We start from the raw sequence: 18,858 nt of genomic DNA, 5'->3' as shown, positions 1-18,858 counted from the left end.
ATGTAACTTCCACAGGTTGGGGTACCAGAAATTCATTTATGTGGGAAATGGTCATTTCAGGCACATCATGCCTGAAGTATTGCTGAGGTGCCCAAGATGAAAATCAGATACACAGAATTAGATTCAGATTCAAATTTCTACAATTGCCTTAGTTTAACATGGTAAATAAGGAAAAGAATATACTGAAGAACCAGTGGAGAAAGAAAGTCAGCCATCTCATGGGATGCTGGTCTATGGACACATGAAGTCAACTTCCTACATAATCTTAATAATGGAAAGAGCCACGGATGTGAAATAGGAGACCCACATTCCAGTCCTGCCTCAAAATTCCTAATGTATCTATCTGAGCCTTACCTTCCTTTTAAGGTGAGGACATAGAAATGAGAAAGACTACCTAATTCTATTCTATAATTCCACATACCTCAAATAAGACTAAAGAACAAAAGCATTCACTCATACCTAAATAGAAAAAAAAAAAAAAAAACAGTAACAACACATCTACACCGAACTGTTAGACAGGTACTTAAATAGTCTTAATTTAATCAGTGTTTATACCCTCATTTAAAAAAAGAAATGACAAACTGTCAGGCTATGCACAATAGCTGTTAGTAATAAATAAAAAACTTGCATTTACATCATCCTGTCCAGTTAAATACTTTTAAATCAATCATTTTATTTAATCCTCACAAACCCCATGAGCAAGACAAATATTACAATCATCATTTTACCAATGAGGAAGAAGAATCAGAAAGGTTAGGAGCACTGCCCAATCTCATGCTGTTAGTATGTGAAGAGCCAGAAACTCAAACTCAGGTAAAATTCCTACTTTGTGGTCTTTTCTATTAGGCTGCCAGAGTTTTCAAATCAAAATGCACAATATCTCTAAAGAAAATATAGTAAATAAAAAGAAAAAACAAAAAGAAGGAAGCACATGGACACATACTGAAAGGCAGATATTAAAATGCTAATGCAAAAAGTAAACAAAGGTGGGCAAATAGTTTTCTTTTTCAGCAAATGAAAAGCAAAAGGGTAGGAGTAAGAGGTACAGATACTATTAAGAAGCAAGAGTTTGGAACTATGAAAAAAATTAAAAACTTAAGATGCCACCTGAAAACATTTATGAAGCCAAGACAAACACATCATGCTATTCTTCTTACCTTTTCAGTTGCTGAAACAGATGGCTTTGATACAAAACCCAACCTGTCCTTCACAGATAATTTAGTTACATTCTAAAAAAATTAAAATGGACATATTCAGTGTTTCCCCAAACATATAGGTCTGTTGGGATTTTGAACATTCTGTTTCTACTAATTTATACTGACTCTTTTAAGTATTTTGATGTTAATGACAAAAACTTGGGCCATTTTCAAAGTGACAGAAAGAAAATGTGTATGGAAAAACAAACAGTATGCAGTATTACTCAATCATAAAAAATGATGCAGTAAGGTATTTACTAAAAGCCCCCTCCATCAATACAGAATCATAAATTCTTAGAATCCTATGTTGACAAGTAGGAAGTTTGAACATTGTAAATATTAGATGTGAGTATGAGTAATTAAAATATATGACGGCTTCTCGAGCTTAAAAGTAAATGCCATTCTTGCCTAAAGTATGTTTGGTTTGTAGCCAAATATACTGGATCTGGTGATGATTTGAGATCACAGGACTGGGCTTCTTTTTTTTTTTTTTTTTTTTTTTTTTTAGTAACTAAGAATTTATCAATTTCCATTCGGCATGTTTTCATAGAATCTCAATACCTCATGCTTCAGGAATTATCTAGGAACACTATTTTAAGGAAGTGGCATCCTATCAACATCCTACCTCTAAACAGCAAATGCTTAAACATCTAGAGACAAAAGAAAGCTAAGTTTCAGAGGCTTAGGGTGTAGAAACAAGAAATTACCACTCAAGTGTGGAAGGGAGGGGAAGGGAATGACATGTGGAGAAGAAAATCTGAAAGTCAGGAATAAGTGATGCAAAGTTCAGAGACTGTTGCATATATAACTGGAAACAAGATAGTATCAAAGCGTGCTTAAACTTGATGGTTTATCCCTTCCCTTCCCAGAAGCTTTTGGTTCAATTTGGTGTACAATTTTCTCTGGAATAAAATTCTAGTTAAGTAAAAGATGACAGGAAAAATAAGATTTAGTACACTGAACTTCATTTTTCAGGCAGTTTTGCTTGAAAAGTACCTCCTCCACAAAGTGAAAGAAAAATAAGTATTAATGAGAGAGAGGAATTTAAAATTCAAATACTATAGGAAAAAGTAGAATATGAAAATGTTATGGTAATGGTAAAAAGAAAATTTACAGGTGGAGTTCAAATATGTACAGACTATGATATTTCTGTATGAAATATATACAATTAACTATAATTCAAATCACAAGGGAAACTAATTTACTGAGAACCTGCTATGTGACAGACACAATGTTAAGACTTTTCATTTACCTGAGGAAGGTCTGAACTGGCACTTTGGGCTTCTGCCGGTTCAACAGTACTTGAAGGTACTGGACCCAACCGCTCTTTGACTGACTGCTTCACAACAGGCAAAATGGGCTGCTGGACTAAGGGCTGCATTACCTCAGAACAAGAAAAAAACGTTAAACAAGAGGATTAGTTCATGAACTTGGAAAGTAACTTTTGCTAGTTTGTTATTAAATTGCCCACACAGATACAGTTTTAAAAGCACAGCTTACAATCAAAACCTGTCTTCCAAATTCCTTCACACATACCCATAAACGCTTTTCTTTGCATAAATTATTTGTAAAGTAGGGGAAAAAAATTAAAAATCTACCCTTCACTGTATCTTTTGTATCTTTTAAATGAAAAGGAGAAAGTTAAATCGAGAAACAAATTGCTATAAAACTCTCCTACAAGCAATTGATCTAACTTTACAGACTGATTGGCTCAATGACTGAAAAACAGAAAGAGGGAAGGAAGGAGGGAGAGAGGCAGGGAAGGATTTCCAAGATGAACACACAGTCTGAGTTTCTGGAAAATGTATAGCTGCCATATACTGAGTTTCTACTACCTACCAGGGACCTTTCTCTCTAACTTAGCATCCTATAATTGTCTAAACTAGGAATTCACTTCATAATAAAATGAGAGAACAGGTTGGAGACATTAAGTAACTTCCTTTAGTCTCTACAGCCAGCAGTGGAAGAGCCAGAATCTGAACTCAAGTCTACCTGACTGCAGTAACTCTGTTCTTAAACACTATGCTAAGAGCTTTCTAAGGAAAGCACTGAATTTCACACAAATCTCTCTCCTACCTTTGGAGAAGCAGTTTGTAACTGCTGGGTACTTCCTTCTCTGTGCCAATAAACCTTAATAAAGCGATTGTTTAGTACTGCTTCTGTACTGGATATTGCTTTCTTTGCTTCTTCATATGTTGCAAATTGGATAAGGGCACCTTCAGGATCCCCATTATAAGCAACCTAAGATTTAAAATATGAAGAACACTGAATTACAAATGAATCCAGTGCTTCATCCAATAAAATTCCTCAAGAGATGAGGTTCTGGTCCTTCCCGGTACTATTCTTTGTTTACCCTTTCTTTAAAGCTAGATTATTTACCATGGTCTACTTTCACTCCAGAAGAAAGGTAAACTGAGTACTGTTCAGAACAGAACCAGAGCCTCCTCTATGTAATACTTTGTAAAGAACGCTCATTGCACAAATGTTATATACAAGCAATCAAAACGTTTCATTTTTTACCCCCAATATTAATACTGAGAAATAATCTCTATATCAATGAGTGATGAGGCCAAGATCCAGAGTCAGGAGAAGCCAGTAAACTACTTTGAAAGAGGTGACTCAAACTAAAAATTACAGAAAAATCCATTTGTAAAAATTTCCATATTTGCAGCTGTCAAAAAAATATTTCCAAGAGTGTGAGAAAATTTAAGGGGGGGAAGAGATTTACATAACAATAGCAATTACACTTTACACATAAAGAAAATGAGATTCAGAGTATGTGAGTCTGCAGATCCATACAAATAACAGGTAACAGATCCAAGGCTTTCACTTCAAATTTCTTGTTCTCTCAGTAATAGTAGTGTTTTCTAAAGTGTGGTACACAAGTCATTGGTAGTGAAGCAATACAAAATAGGGACTAAGAGCACAGACTCTAAATCAAACTGCATGACTCAAACCTTGACTGCTATGTTCATGGGAGACCATGAGCAAGTTATTTAACCTGTGACTCTGTTTCCTCTTCAAAAATGGGATAACAATACTTCACTCTGTAGTGTTAAGAATCAAATAATAATTTATGTAGAACAGAGAATATAGGGCGCCTGGGTGGCGCAGTCGGTTAAGCGTCCGACTTCAGCCAGGTCACGATCTCGCGGTCCGTGAGTTCGAGCCCCGCGTCGGGCTCTGGGCTGATGGCTCAGAGCCTGGAGCCTGTTTCCGATTCTGTGTCTCCCTCTCTCTGCCCCTCCCCCGTTCATGCTCTGTCTGTCTCTCTCTGTCCCAAAAATAAATAAAAAAACGTTGAAAAAAATTTAAAAAGAACAGAGAATATATAGTAAGTATTCAATAAATATTTACAAGCGTGATTTTAGGTAGCATGTTAATAATCATACATTTATTGGAATTTAAAACTTCAATTTTACCCATAGGCCTAATCAGAATAAAGTTAATTTTTAAATGATTTTTAAAAACATGTTTTGCAAATAATAATACAGGTCGTATGCATACACACCAAAGGCCTAGTAAAGAGATGAGATATTAACCTCACTAGTAACTGAGGAAATGCAAACTGAAACAACAGTGAGATACCGTGTTTTGCTCCTCAGCTGAAAAATTTCTTAAATTTAATTTTACCAGGGCAGTTAAATTGCACAAGGAAAAGAATATTCTGAAAACTTTTTGTGTCTGGATCTAAATGTGGGAGATACAATTGTATTGCTGTAAAAAGATATTCAGAGACATTCAAGATTAGATAATTACAGGGTAATACGTATACCACGGGCCTATATATTTTTTACTTATTAAAAAATTTTTTTCCGAACATTTATTCATTTTTGAGAGACAAAGCATGGCACAGAGAGAGGGAGACACAGAATCCAAAGCAGGCTCCACACTCTGAGCTGGGGCTCAGACTCACAAAGTGTGAGATCATATATTTTTTAATATATATATGTTTTTGATGTACTGATTGATAAGCAGACACAGAAATACAAAAAAAATCTAAAATAATACATGATAAATTGTTAATAATGTAATTATGGGGATATATGGTAAGGGGAACTGAGAAGGACACACAGTTGAAGGAGAAACACCTTCTTTAAATTCTATATAAATCTCTATTGCCCCATACCAAGAAAGCATTCATTTTTTTCATGTTACTTTTGTATTATTTTTTAAATGTTAAGAGGGGCGCCTGGGTGGCTCAGTCGGTTAAGTGTCCAACTTCAACTCAAGTCATGATCTTGAGGTTCATGGGTTCAAGCCCCGCATTGGGCTCTGTGCTGACAACTCAGAGCCTGGAGCCTGCTTCAGATTCTGTGTCTCCCTCTCTCTGCCCCTCCTCCGCTCGCTCGTGCTCTCTCTCTCTCTCTCAAAAATGAATAAACACTAAAAAAAGAAAAATTTAAATGTCAAGAAAGCAAAATTTTCCAAATAACATCAGCTGTACTCTCTAAAATTTATTCTTATTTTCATCAGATTAATGGAAAGAATTATTTTAGCTGACAAAAATGGGGGAAAAAAAGGCCCTACATTATTTAACACTTTCAGTATACCTAATAATGTAAACTTAATACTGAATAACCTTGCAAGTTAATATACACTCCAGCCAAGGTCTGATTTTAGGTGAAGTCAAATACAAATTACATTGATATTTAATCTTGAAGGACATTCAAAAGTGATAGGGGAAAAAGTAAATGTTTAAACTAATTATGGATTACATGGTATTTGGTCCCCAAAGGTATCTGTTACATGCTTCCCAACACATACAGGCAGCAAAAATAATCAGACTGAAACTTTCTGCAGTAATAATGTGGAGAAACTAAGGAAATGAACACTACCATAAAGACTAGATTTTCCTAGCTTGATGATTTAAAGTTTTTATAATTCTATGATAACTTCTATCAGGTAAACAGTACATAAAATGTGATCAAACTCCTGCTTTTTGAAAGTAAAAAAACTTACTCAAAATCACACAATATTTCAAAAATATAGTTTCATTTCATTTCCAATTTTCCAAATTTAGAACATAAGCAAATTTTCCATATTCCTTTATAAAAGTATTCTTCTACTGTATTAAGTTTCCTCCTAAAATAAGCAAAAACCACAAAATTACTTCATAGCTCTTACCTGTAAGTTAACCAAGGTTCCAAATCGACTAAAATGTTCATTAAGTTTGCTGATATTATTTAATTCTGGAGGAACTTTTCTAAGTTCAAGTTTGGTATTTTCATTTCCAAACTGAACCTTTTTCTGGAAGCCTGGGCTGTTTGTTCTATTAAAATTTGGCCTGTAACAAAAATCAAGCTGATTAATACATTCATTTGTAAATCCTGACCCCTATCAAGTACAAATTAACGAGGTTTTACAACTTAAGCTTAATTTTTTTTTCAAAACTGAAATTACTGGTTGATAAAGAAAATTTAAATTTCTTCCAAAAACTGAAATTTCCATTAGTAGCATATATATCTTTCATAGAAGCCAAATGAGAAGGGTTCTTGTCATTTATCATGTTCCACTTTAAATCCATTCCTACTTAAAATTCTTAGCAGGAAAGATCCAGCACCCTCTTTCAATAAATTTGCATATATAATTTTTGTTGTACTTCTGCAAAAGCTAGCTTACTGAAATGCATCCTATTCTAAAACACTGATTAAAAACAAGAAATGACTGTTTCAACCACTTTCCAACTCAGAAAAAATGTCAAAACTATAGCCCATAAATTTGACTATTGAATAAAGGACAAAACTGTGGCCCAGGGAAGTTACACTGCTTGCCTTAAATCACAGAATTACAGGCAGAGCCAGAACTAGGTATTAGCCATTATTAAATGATATTAAAGTATGAAAGTGTGATCCTTTCCTTTAACTTGCAAATATTCATAAGAGAATCATCACACGCACCCCAAAATTCAGATTCCTTACCTCTTTCTCTGAAGCCCTTCCCTGACAATTTGTGTCTATCCAGCCTCCCCTGCTCCCCAAAAGATCACTTTCTAGCTCTTAACAGGACCAGCCTACATGCTAAAGCCTCCTCCCAAACCAGACCCAACCTCTTTCCTTAATGGGCTCATGACTATCCTTTATATAGGTAGTTTTCAGTGACATCTCTAAGTGAAGGGGTGTTTTATGGGGAGATGCAGGATGACAGAAAGAGGAAAAACTGTGTCCTCAACTACCACACCGATTCCATTTGAAAATGCCTCCCAAGTGCCAATTAACTTAAAAACTTTTGGAAATCAATGTACACACTAGTGTGGCATCACCTATAGAACAAAGTTAGAGAGCGTTCATTTTAAAAGAGAATACTATACTGTCATAATAATATTCCAGTATTCTAAAAATCACTGCATAATAAAATTCCTCAATTTTCCCTGCCAGCTTACTTATCAAACCAGGTCTTCTTTGTAGGAGCTCCAGGCTCCCCGGAACCAATGGTTCTTTTCCTTGATTCAGAATCCACTACTATCCTCATACTGCTTTTATTAGGAGGCTTTTCTATTTGAAAAGAAAAGAGAGCACAGATTAATATTTTCTGTTTATCATAGCTATTTCCTTAAATGCAGAGTGAAAACAAAGTTCTGGCTTTTGTCCAAATATGCATTCTTAGAAGAAATAGTTAAATGTATGTTCACATATAGTAATTTAAGGGATTTTAACTTATTTTGAGTTCATGTCATACGTAAGTAAAGAAGACTCAGTAATTCTTACATGTCAAATTAAATATGACTTTGTAAGCTACTTTTTGAGGGTGTGGAGGGTAAAATCCGTATCACTGTTTCCATTTGCCATCACCCTCGCCATAAATAAGTAAATGTACAAATAAACAACAAATAAACTATCTTGAGGCTTTGAGTTCATAGTTTTGAAATCAAAGGCACAACCTAAAAGATTCAAAATTTAACATTAATCCAATGACCTTTCTTTAAGAACTGATAACTCAGAGTTGCGACTGAAGTGAGTTGCCTATTTAAGTATCAACATAGTAACATAAAGTATACTTGACTTTAAAAAGTAAATATTCAAGATTGAAATACAGTGCAGAAGAGCTATATATATCTGCTACTTTCAACACTTTACATTTACTTTGTTGGAATTTGACAAGCACAGTACATTTAACCTGTTATTCCCAAATGACCCTAAAGCTTAAAACATGCAAACCTTAATCCACACAGAAAAATATAATGGATACACTGATTGCATATATCCTATTCTTAGTATTTCTGAACAAATAGCTAACCAAAGGAACTGAGGATTTTTCAGCATAATCTCTCTCGTGGATGGCTACAACTATGATCTCCACACAGAAGATCGTATCAATCTTTCTACCACACACAAGCTCTGCTCTAAGAATAAGTCCGAAATTTTTAATTTGTTGGTTTTCTTTGGCCATCTTCTGGAAATCCTACAGGTTTCTTAAAATTCACTACAGTATATACAAAATACAAGTTATCTTTATATCAAATGTATGTTTTTAAATCTTTGTTAAACATTACTATCAATGAAACTAACATTCTCCCAATCATATTGATTTGTGACTCTGCCCATATCCCTTCAATTCATCTTGCATATATTTCCTCTCATTTCTCACTGAGACAATCTTAGTACAAACTTGCATTACTTTTCACGTAGTCTACTGTACTAACTGGATTTCTGCTTCTGGATTCTCCTTCCAGAAATTTATCCTACATAAAGAACTGGCAAAATCAGTGCCCCACAGCTCTGCTGTTTTCCTCCCTCTTCAGCCTCTTCCTCTAAACTGACACTTCCCTCCCATTAACATTGAAGCAAGCTCGGGGCGCCTGGGTGGCTCAGTCGGTTGAGTGGCCGACTTTGGCTCAGGTCGTGATCGCACAGCTCATGAGTTCGAGCCCTGCGCTGGGCTGTGTGCTAACAGCTCAGAGCCTGGAGCCTGCTTTGGATTCTGTGTCTCCCTCTCTCTCTGCCCCTAACCCACTTGCATTCTGTCTCTGTCTCTCTCATAAATAAATAAAAACATTAAAAAAAAAAAACATTGAAGCAAGCTCAAATTACTCCATATTTATTTATTTTTTTTTTTTAATCTTTATTTATTTTTGAGAGAGAGACAGAGTGTGAGCAGGGGAGGAGCAGAGAGAGAGGGAGACACAGAATCCAAAGCAGGCTCCAGGCCCTGAGCTTTCAGCACAGAGCCCAACATGGGGCTCAAACTTACGAACCGCGAGATCATGACCTGAGCCAAAGTTGGACGTTCAACCGACTGAGCCACCCAGGCCCCCCAAATTACTCCATTTTTAAAAGAAACTGCATAAAACTACTTCCTCTCCAGATACAGGTGTCTCCCTCTCTCTCTCTCCCTCTCCCTCCCACCGCCCCCCCCCCCCCACCAGCTATTTCCTAAGAGGTGTCTGTCTACATTTGCTAACTTGCTTCCCTACCACCAATTTCCTCTGGAAATTGGCAGCTGCTTCCATTACTGAACTTAACTTGTTCATCCTAAATTCCCTGATGTCCTAACTTGTTGCTTAAGCTTATAAATAAATCCCAATCCTTCTCTTATTTGACCTCTCAAGAGTATTAAATGCTGTTGATCACCTTCTTCTCCTATCTTGATTTGCAGGACTCTGCAACAGGATTTTTGACCTTACTCCTGTCTCCCAAGCCTGGCTCACTAGGTTTTTTGAAGTCTTTGAGCTATCAAATGTCCTTTTTTACTTTATTATGTTCTTTACTTGAAGGTTCACTAAGAGAGACAGTAGTAAGTTTTCCCCCCAGTCACTCTGATGTGTTTGTTCCAACTCATCTATGTTCTCTATCAGATTCTCTTCCATTGTTATTTATTTAAGACTGTTAAAAAACAAAAGCAAATTCTTCTTGGTATATAATTAGCAAACGTGTCTATTAGTTATATGTACTGAGTTTTCACCCCAATATCCTTTTAATGAATTGGTTTTTTTGCTGACAGCAAATGAAAAACCACTCAGCCCTTATTTCTATATATATCCAGTGAAAGGAACATCCATCAAATTCTCTACCTCCTTAGAAATCTGAAAAGAACAATTCTCAGAGCCCCTCGGTCACTTTTATACTAGGAATTCTAAGGCATCAATGCACCTATATTTTTTCATTTGTTTAATAATGAGAATTCCTCATAAGTTTAAAGTATGAAACATAATGATATAATTATCACATAATAGTCTGTGACAAATTTAAATTAAGGCCATCTACAGACTATAAGAAATGTACATACAGTATTATATAATAAACAATATTAAAAACTTTTAATTATGCATCCAGGACAATAAATTTCAAACCAAATAGGCAAAAGATGAAAACTTCTTAGGGGGAGAAAGAATGACAACAGTTGAGAAAACAGAAGTATAAGTACTACTCAATTTAAATGGGCTGCTAAATCAGTTCTGTGGTACCGAGAAACAATGTTATTACTGGAAAATATATTCCTAAACCAGGTCACAAAAATAGTACGGGATGTATCTGAAGAACAGTACTAAAATAATCACTATGTACAATGATTCTATAGGAAAAGGCATTTAAATGTCTAACCATATATACTAGACATTTCTCTCTCAACAGGGCCACTTCCTGTAACTTGTAACTACAAGCATGTGGAGCTGAAACTACCCTCAGTGCAACTTCTACATTGTTGCAAGATTGTTTGCAGGGAGTGTGGTCCTTCTTCCTTTTCTTAATAACCAACAAAAAAGTTTGCCTGGCATTGGAATGGGTCTACTAAAGACTGATCTGTAGTAGCATATATTTATGCCATTCCAAAGCAGCAAGGTAAGAGCTGACTTCACGTGGGAGGTTCCAGTAAGAGCAAGAAGTGTTGATTGGCATGATGAAAAGAAAATACGTGCTAAGTAGTGACCAAAGAAAAAAAGGGTTTTCTCTGAACTAGTCAAGTAAGAGATTTGAGGGATAAAGAGCCACAATCTTAAGTGGCTTATAACTTTCATTTATGAGAAATCTTATGTCCCTTACATAAAACTGTTAAAAAATCTTTTCTTCTCTAGTTGTTGTTAATGATAGCTATTAGAATTCCTCAATGAGAATTTAAAAGGTATGAAGGGAAAGGTGGCATCCACATGAAATGCTTTCCTCTGATGTCAAAGATGATATAAATTAAACTGGATATAAATTATCATGTTCCTCATATCTCTATTATAAAAAGTGCTTTGAACACTGAAGTTAGATGCTCAGAATCCGATAGCTTCAACAAACAAATCAAAAAATGCAAAGTATAGTAATCACAAGCTTACTAAACCACATTAGGTATTGACTGTTATTTAACAAGTTGGGTTATTTTATTTGTGATTAATGAGGCATGACTTTTTTTTTTTTTTTGACTAGAAAAAAAAGACAGCAAGACTAGAAAGAAAATGGGATTTAAAAATTAGTTGAATTAAGGAAAAAGATCTGTAAGTATTGGCCTACATAATATTTTCCATTATGTCTAACAATCCCTCATCCCCTGATGTCAAATACTATCTGTAGCAAACGCTCCCTCTTTCAAACAAATACCAGTGCTCTCCCTCCTCTGAACCTTCCTATCAGTTTGCACCCCCAGGACAGCAGTTTTGCTCCCAGCAGTCTATACATAGGTCCCCCCAGCTTCTGACTTTATCATCAAAACTCTTATCGTCTTCTCTCATTTAGAAATCTTATCATATAGTCTGTCTCCTGTAAGAGAATTTTAGAAGCTAATGAGTCACTTCCTAAAAAATAATTCTTTTTGCTTAACGTAACAAATTCAATACATGTAAAATGCGTATCAACCACAAGTTTGTAAAGCTGATTTCATTATCCAATCTATGAAAAAAATATCTATTTTCAGGAATTAAGCATTATTTTCAAGAGTTTAAATGAACCAATTAAGACTGCAAATGATAGAAAATACCCCAAAAAGCTACCTTAGAAAATATGCACTTTTCGGAAATTCCTTTCCCCTTAGGTGGCAGAATAAAGTGGCACCAGTAACAGAAATAGAGAATCACACACTACCTTTTCTCTTAAGAGAGACCAAAGCATCAGAGGAATAAACTTAATCACCATCCCTTTCTCAACCCCAATAAATGCAAAACCACATTCTTTACAAATGTCTTGCCATTCATGATATGAAAATGATAAGAAGAGAAGATTAACTGGGGTACCTCTGGGTGGCAAATCCATATCCCCTGATGTCAGTCCTATCAAGTTAGGCCTCTGTGCGTGCACTCTGTGTCTATACATAGGTCTGGAAGTGTTTGTTATGCTGGGGGCCTCAGGATTGTAGCCGTCTGTGTCATATGTATCTGGTAATACAAAAACTGTAATTAAAAAACAATTATAAAACGCCACTTGGTAATATTTTTACATTGATAATAAAAAAAAAGTACATTACACAACATATTCTAATATACAGCTAACATGCTGTATGCATTAAAAAGAAAATTTAGTTTTATAAAAATGAAAATGTTATTAAACCAAATATAACTTAGTTTTTAAAACAAATCATAAATGAGGACTTGCATTTAACATCCATTCGCTAATCTACATCTTATTCTATAGGATTTTAGTGAGAAAAATAAACCTAATAGAGCTAGTCAGTCTCTAGACGTTTTTATATTCCTACCTAAAACTCTGCTCTAAAACTTCATTACATTATGAATACAAAGAGGGGCAAAACTGCACCTGCAGTAAAAAGAGAGGGTGGAGCAGGAGGAGGCTGGTGATGGATGCCAGTCGTTACTACGGTAGGAACAGAACTGGTTGCAGAGTTTGGGGGAGCATCCATGCCAGATGGCTGCAAAGGAGGAAGTGGAGGTGGTGGTCCTGTCAAAACCAAAGAATAAGAAATATCATCTGAAAGCAAACAAATAAAATAAGTTACTATATATCCAAACATGATATTCTCATTTATCAGCACAATTATAATATCTACAAACTCCCAAGTTCTTACAACTGTATTAGTTTTCTAAGGTAAGATATCCTGTTAATGTATACCAAAAACAGGTTTGTCTTATAAGCTATAAAGGACTACTGGCAGCTGGGATTTATCAGGGACGTGCATTAAGTCAGGGCCACTCCAAACCACAGTAAACCATAGGTCTGGCAAAGCCTGCGAAGTCAAGAGTATATTCTAAGTAAGAGTACCTTGCTCTTAGTTTTTAGCAGGCAACTATAGGATTACTTTAGATATTTTTAACAAAAGCAAGCATCAAACCATTAACTTTGTAAAGACTATGAAGAGACAGATATTAGGCACCAGCAAGCAAATGTAGTTACTTACCTGTGACAGGTGGAAGGCTGGGTGGTAATGGGCCTGGTGGTGGCACTGGGGGTCTCAGATTCACAGGTGGGGGTGTAAGAATTGGTGGAGGTGGGGGAAGTCCAGGAGGAGGTGGTCCTTCAACAACTGGAGGCTGTGCTGGGAAAGGCAGCATGCCAGGAAGATTCACATCTTCTACAACTACGGGGTCACTTCCGTGGTCAAAAGGGCACATGTCTCCTCTCATACAGAAACCTTTTTCTGTAAGGAAGAATAATTAAAAATATGGTTAAGTGCTGGATATATCAATTTTCTATAAGTTATCAAAGGCAAGACTTTTAAAAATAAAAAAATTTTAACATTGGGCCAGTTTAACTATGTGAGAGCTAATTTCCAGTAATATAATTTTGAAGTAGATAATATAGCTAACACACACATTAAAAAATACATCACCAAATTAAAATAAGTCTACTTAGCTAGCAAGACATAATATATAACTTTTATAACATAATATACATATTATAGTATATATACTTTTTGTCACTAGAAATACTTCATTTATATCTCACCAAAAACTTTAAGACTATTGCAACTACAGCCTTAATACAAATTATAAAACTTTTACAGTAAAACTTTAAGAGTCTTCATTAATAAAATTCTTATACAGGTGAGTCACATGTCTAGGTTCTGCTTACATGCCAATAACTATTTACTTCTAAAGAAGTAAGTTTTGTCAAGAATGTTTCAGTAGCAGATTCTCAAATAACTCAGTAAATATTTTTATTTGGTAAACTTCAAAAATCTATTAAGATTTAGGTGTAAATAAGCAATATCTTTAAATTGGTATACAACAGTCAGTGGTGACTAATGAAGGTTTAAATAATATGAGGAATTCAAGAAGTGCTAAGACTAATTTACCACCATTTCCAATACATTAATTATCTTTGAGTAACTATAAAATCTAGACTCATGGAATGCTGTCAACTGGAAATACTGACTCAGTACGTCATGAAACATTAGAAAGACTTACCATCATAGTCTCTACACCGTTTCTTTGGCATGGGTGGTCTTACATATGAGTTATGGTCCACTTGGTCTTCATGAAATTCAGACCAACTTTCGGTAGTGTTATTACCATGATGAGTAGGAGCAATTACTGTAATAGTGCTGCTCAAAGTAGGTACAGGGTAGTGACCAGATGATATATTGGGTACCGAAGAGACTGGAGTATAATTGTTTTCTAGTGGATCTGTTCTATCCAGGTCGTATTTAGGTTTTACTAGATCCCTTTCTGCAACAAAATATAAATGACTTATAAAATTATACTCTATTAAAAAGAAGTCCCAGATCTACAAAACAGTGGTAATTTTGCTGAACAGAAAAAAAATGTTCATATTTTACACAGTCCTCCTTTTCTTTTGAAAACTACTAAATGAATATACAATGTTCCAAGATCAGCGGTTTCTTTTCAATATGACCTATACTATAAAATTACATATGTTGCTACACTTAATGAACATTTTTTCTGTTTACAGAAAAGAGATTTTCTTCACTACAATCTTAGTATGCGTAACTTCAGCCCACAAAACATAAACTAAAATATGGTTATTTTCTCTGTGATGAACATTTGTCATCTACCTAAAGTTCCTAGCATGCCTTTTTAATAAATACCATGCATTATTAATAATATTAATGGTGAAAGCTATTTATTGAAGATAGAAATGGATGAGCAAAGAGGAAGGAAAAAAAGTTCATATTAAACATGAACAAAAACATTAGCTAGGCTGTCTATGGTCCCAAGGAAAGAGAAAAGGATTAAGGAGACTAGTTACATAAAGCGCTATGTGGAAAGGCCTAGTACACCTAGATCACAGAGGAGGAAAACACTAAGAAAAAAGTAACGGCGAAGTATAAAGCTTATACGCAGACTTGGTATAATAGAAATAAAAATTGTTTCCCAATAACTAAAGGTGACTGTACAATATAGGCTGAAAGAGTAGCAAAAAATCTAAGCTTGAGTAAAGGTGTTTTATTTGAAGGTGTTTTAGTTGTTTTTATCTCCTTTGGTTTCTTCCTTTCAATAACACACACTGGAAGAAAAATTATACATGTTGGAAATGACATGCTCTTGCAAATACACACAGCTGAAATGAGAAATTTAATTGTTTTCTTAATTTTAAGGTATAAACTGAATACATTTATACAATTTAATGAATTTTATCTATGTATACACATGTGAAACCAAACACCGTAACCAAAATAATATACACACTAATACATAATCATCACCCCCCAAAAGTACCCTTTGCTCCTTAGTAAGTCATCTGTCCTTTACTCCATGCCAGGTGACCACGGATTTGTTTCCTATCACCATAGATTAATTTGCATTTTCTAAAATTTTATATATATATTCTTTCTCATCTAGCTTCTTTCACTCAGCAGTATTATTTTGAGATCCATCCTTGTGTCACACACATTATCCAAAGTTCTGTTCTTTTCATCCACTGTACGGATGCATCAGTTTATCCATTCACATGACATCTGAGTTGTTTCTAGTGTTTGGCTACTGCAAACAAACGTACCATGATCACTCATGTACAGTCTCTGTAGAAATACACTTCTGTTTCTCTTAAATACTCAGGCGTTAGGACAGCTGGGTCATTCAGTATGTATAGATTTAATTTTTAAGATATAATGAAAGTATGTTCCAAAGAGTTCAGTTTATCTCCATCGTTACTAATACTAGATAGAGTCAGCCTTTTCACTTTCAGTCATTCTGAAAGGCATGCAGTGGTGATTCACTGTGGTTAAAATGTGCATGAAATAAAAATTTTAGAAGAAATTTTTAAAAAAGCATTCACTTGGACCACAAAATACATCAAAATGGAAAAAATGAAGACAACACTAACAAAAATTAAAACTCAAATACAGTTTTTTCACAACAGAAGAATGCTAATCAGAACATACATATATATGAATTATTTACCCCGGCTTCGTGTTCTGCTTCTGCTTCTAGTCCTACTTCTATCCCTATCCCTGTCACGAAGTCTCTCTTTACTCCAACTTCGACTCCGACTCCTGCTGTAACTGCGACTTCGGCCTCGTCTTCTATTGTACCGATCTCTGTATGAATCTCTTCGAGGAGGGTTTCGATCATAATCTCTTTTGCGAGAACGATCATCTTTTTTCCTCTCATCACGACTTCTAAAGAAATAAATGATCACTTTTAGGAAAATAATTTTTAAGTGGATACAGGAAAAGAATCATTAAATGCAAAAGTATTATTTAATTCTTATAATGTTATGATTCTTTAACCCACCGCAAATATAGGAAACTCAAACTGAAAAAACTGAACATGATCTGCTCAAGAACTCTAAAACACTTTAAAGGAAAAAAAACCTCCCAAATAACTCAGTCCTTTGTCTTATACACAAAGACATTTTTACATTTAGCATCTGTACATCATGTCGTATAGAACATACGATCTTGTACATGTAACTCATACTTATAGGCATGTATCACATATAATTGGCCTCTAAATGCTTTTGAAGCCTTAGTGGGGAAAAATAATTTATTCACACTAAAGGGAAAAATTCATGCAAAAAACATTCTCACACTAAGATTTCACTGGAATTTGAAGATGGAAATAAAAACAATAGCAATAATTAATGCATGCCAAGCCCTTTTTTAAACATCACTTCCAGAACCTACAAATCTGACACAAATACTCTTGGTAAGAAAGGACTGAGTTGCACTGTCCTAGACCAATAGAAGAGTACACACTACTTGCCCCTAAACAAAAGATAATCAGTCTAAGCATTCATATAAAAGATATCCAATGTCTGAACAGTGAACATGGTTCAATAAATCGATCACCTATTTTCTCTGTATCGGGAACTTGACTGGGGAGGACTATGATTTAGCCTTCTGGAAAACTTCTTCTCTCGCTCTTCCTCCTTTGTGATCTGATATACAAAGAAAAATTTGCTAAGTTTAGCAAGTTATTCCTTGCCATATTACTATTTCAGTGACTTAACTGATATTAAACCAGAAAAGTGTTTTCTTCTAAAAGCATTAAAAATATACATTTCGAGTACAATCATTTCATTTAACAATAGAAAAAAGGCTTGTTGAAAGTTAAAGTAAATTCAAACAAGACTCAAAAATGTTTATCTTAGATAGTAACAGCTGTGAAAAAACATTTAGACAAGTGTTCTCATTTTAACATTATTAGTCTAAAGCCACTTTTATTCCTTCTTTCAAAATTCCAACATACATTCATGTTTTGGTTTCATGAATTTGGTCTGGCACCAAACACATTAATATAGGAGAATGCATTAGAACTAACCAAGTCAAAGGGCAGCTAGGTGGCTCATTTGGTTAAGCGTCCGACTTCTGCTCAGATCATGATCTCACAGTTCCTGAGTTTGAACCCCGCATTGGGCTCTGTGCTGACAGCTCAGAGCCTGGAGCCTACTTCGGATTCCGTGTCTCCTTATCTCTTTCTGTCCCTCCCCCCACTTGTGTGTGCGTGTGCGCGCTCTCTCTCTCTCAAAAGTAAATAAACATTTAAAACAATTAAAAAAATTTTTTTTCAAAAATAAACAAAAAACTAACCAAGTCAGAAATAGAGACATATGAAAAAACAATAAACAAGGAGAAACAGTTCTTCAAGTTTCTCATAGCAATACAGCAACTATATATTCCTCCTTTCTACAAAGGGCCTCCATTCATATTACATTATTAATAGAAAGCACCCCTGGAAAATATTCCCTTTACCAATGCTACTTTTCTGAGGCCAGAATTTTCCATGCTGTACTGTCTAGAACACAGGTTACATAGGACATTAACAGGTGTTACCAGGAAAAACAGGATTTAGAGGATAAACAAATAGAGGAAATATTGAACATGTGGCTTCTGTAAATATGACAGGGCTCAAGGTTTTCCATTTTTAACAAGAAGTCTAAGATATTCTGATGCAGGCAGTCTACAGGATAATATAACTGTGTCCATTTATGCCAGTTGTTCCGATATCCCTCTGGGAGGAGCCTCTCACTGTCAAAAGTGTTCTATGTTGGATGAAAAATGGAAATCCTATCACTAGGCCAAACTTCGAGAAACACTGCTTAAAAGCCTTTTTTAATGCAAGTCCATAGTGTAAGATACTATGCATAAGAGAGTTAAAAGTAAACCTGAGACTGTTAGCCTCAGAAAGGCCTGCTTCTTGTAAGATAAGCTCTTGGCTTGCATCTGTGAACTTTGATTTCTGAAGGGTTCCCATCATTCCCTGACAATAATAGCTCACTATATGCCTGAATTGTTTGTGTAAACAATATGGTTTTAGGCTGAACACATGCTCTCCTCTGGGAGTTTGAAATGTTGGTACATATTAGGCCGAAGGTTCATGTGTGACCAGCCC

The 18,858-nt window shown here is 35.1% G+C and overlaps 1 protein-coding gene across 15 annotated transcripts in view; it reads right to left on the bottom strand.

Annotated features, from left to right (window-relative positions):
- The window catches only part of RBM26 (RNA binding motif protein 26), an 85,961-nt gene that overhangs the window by 35,473 nt on the left and 31,630 nt on the right, over positions 1–18,858 (bottom strand). For 6 of the 15 annotated variants that reach the window (XM_053895431.1, XM_053895489.1, XM_053895453.1 and 3 more), the window contains exons 4-14: positions 17,316–17,404; positions 16,426–16,643; positions 14,470–14,730; positions 13,461–13,700; positions 12,863–13,033; positions 12,343–12,498; positions 7,579–7,690; positions 6,324–6,483; positions 3,273–3,437; positions 2,449–2,580; positions 1,158–1,229 (exon numbers count right to left, since the gene is read on the bottom strand). In XM_053895431.1, the coding sequence (XP_053751406.1) occupies positions 1,158–1,229; positions 2,449–2,580; positions 3,273–3,437; positions 6,324–6,483; positions 7,579–7,690; positions 12,343–12,498; positions 12,863–13,033; positions 13,461–13,700; positions 14,470–14,730; positions 16,426–16,643; positions 17,316–17,404 (1,776 nt within the window). The remainder of the gene's footprint in view (positions 1–1,157; positions 1,230–2,448; positions 2,581–3,272; positions 3,438–6,323; positions 6,484–7,578; positions 7,691–12,342; positions 12,499–12,862; positions 13,034–13,460; positions 13,701–14,469; positions 14,731–16,425; positions 16,644–17,315; positions 17,405–18,858) is intronic. The other 9 variants (XM_019444103.2, XM_019444107.2, XM_019444104.2 and 6 more) reach the window with 9 other exon arrangements.

This window comes from Panthera pardus, unplaced genomic scaffold (genome assembly GCF_024362965.1).
Source record: "Panthera pardus isolate Hobbes unplaced genomic scaffold, ASM2436296v1 HiC_scaffold_1, whole genome shotgun sequence".
NCBI classification, from domain to species: domain Eukaryota; kingdom Metazoa; phylum Chordata; class Mammalia; order Carnivora; family Felidae; genus Panthera; species Panthera pardus.
The sequence above is the reverse complement of the archived record's forward strand: the minus strand, read 5'-3'. Positions and strand labels throughout refer to the sequence as shown.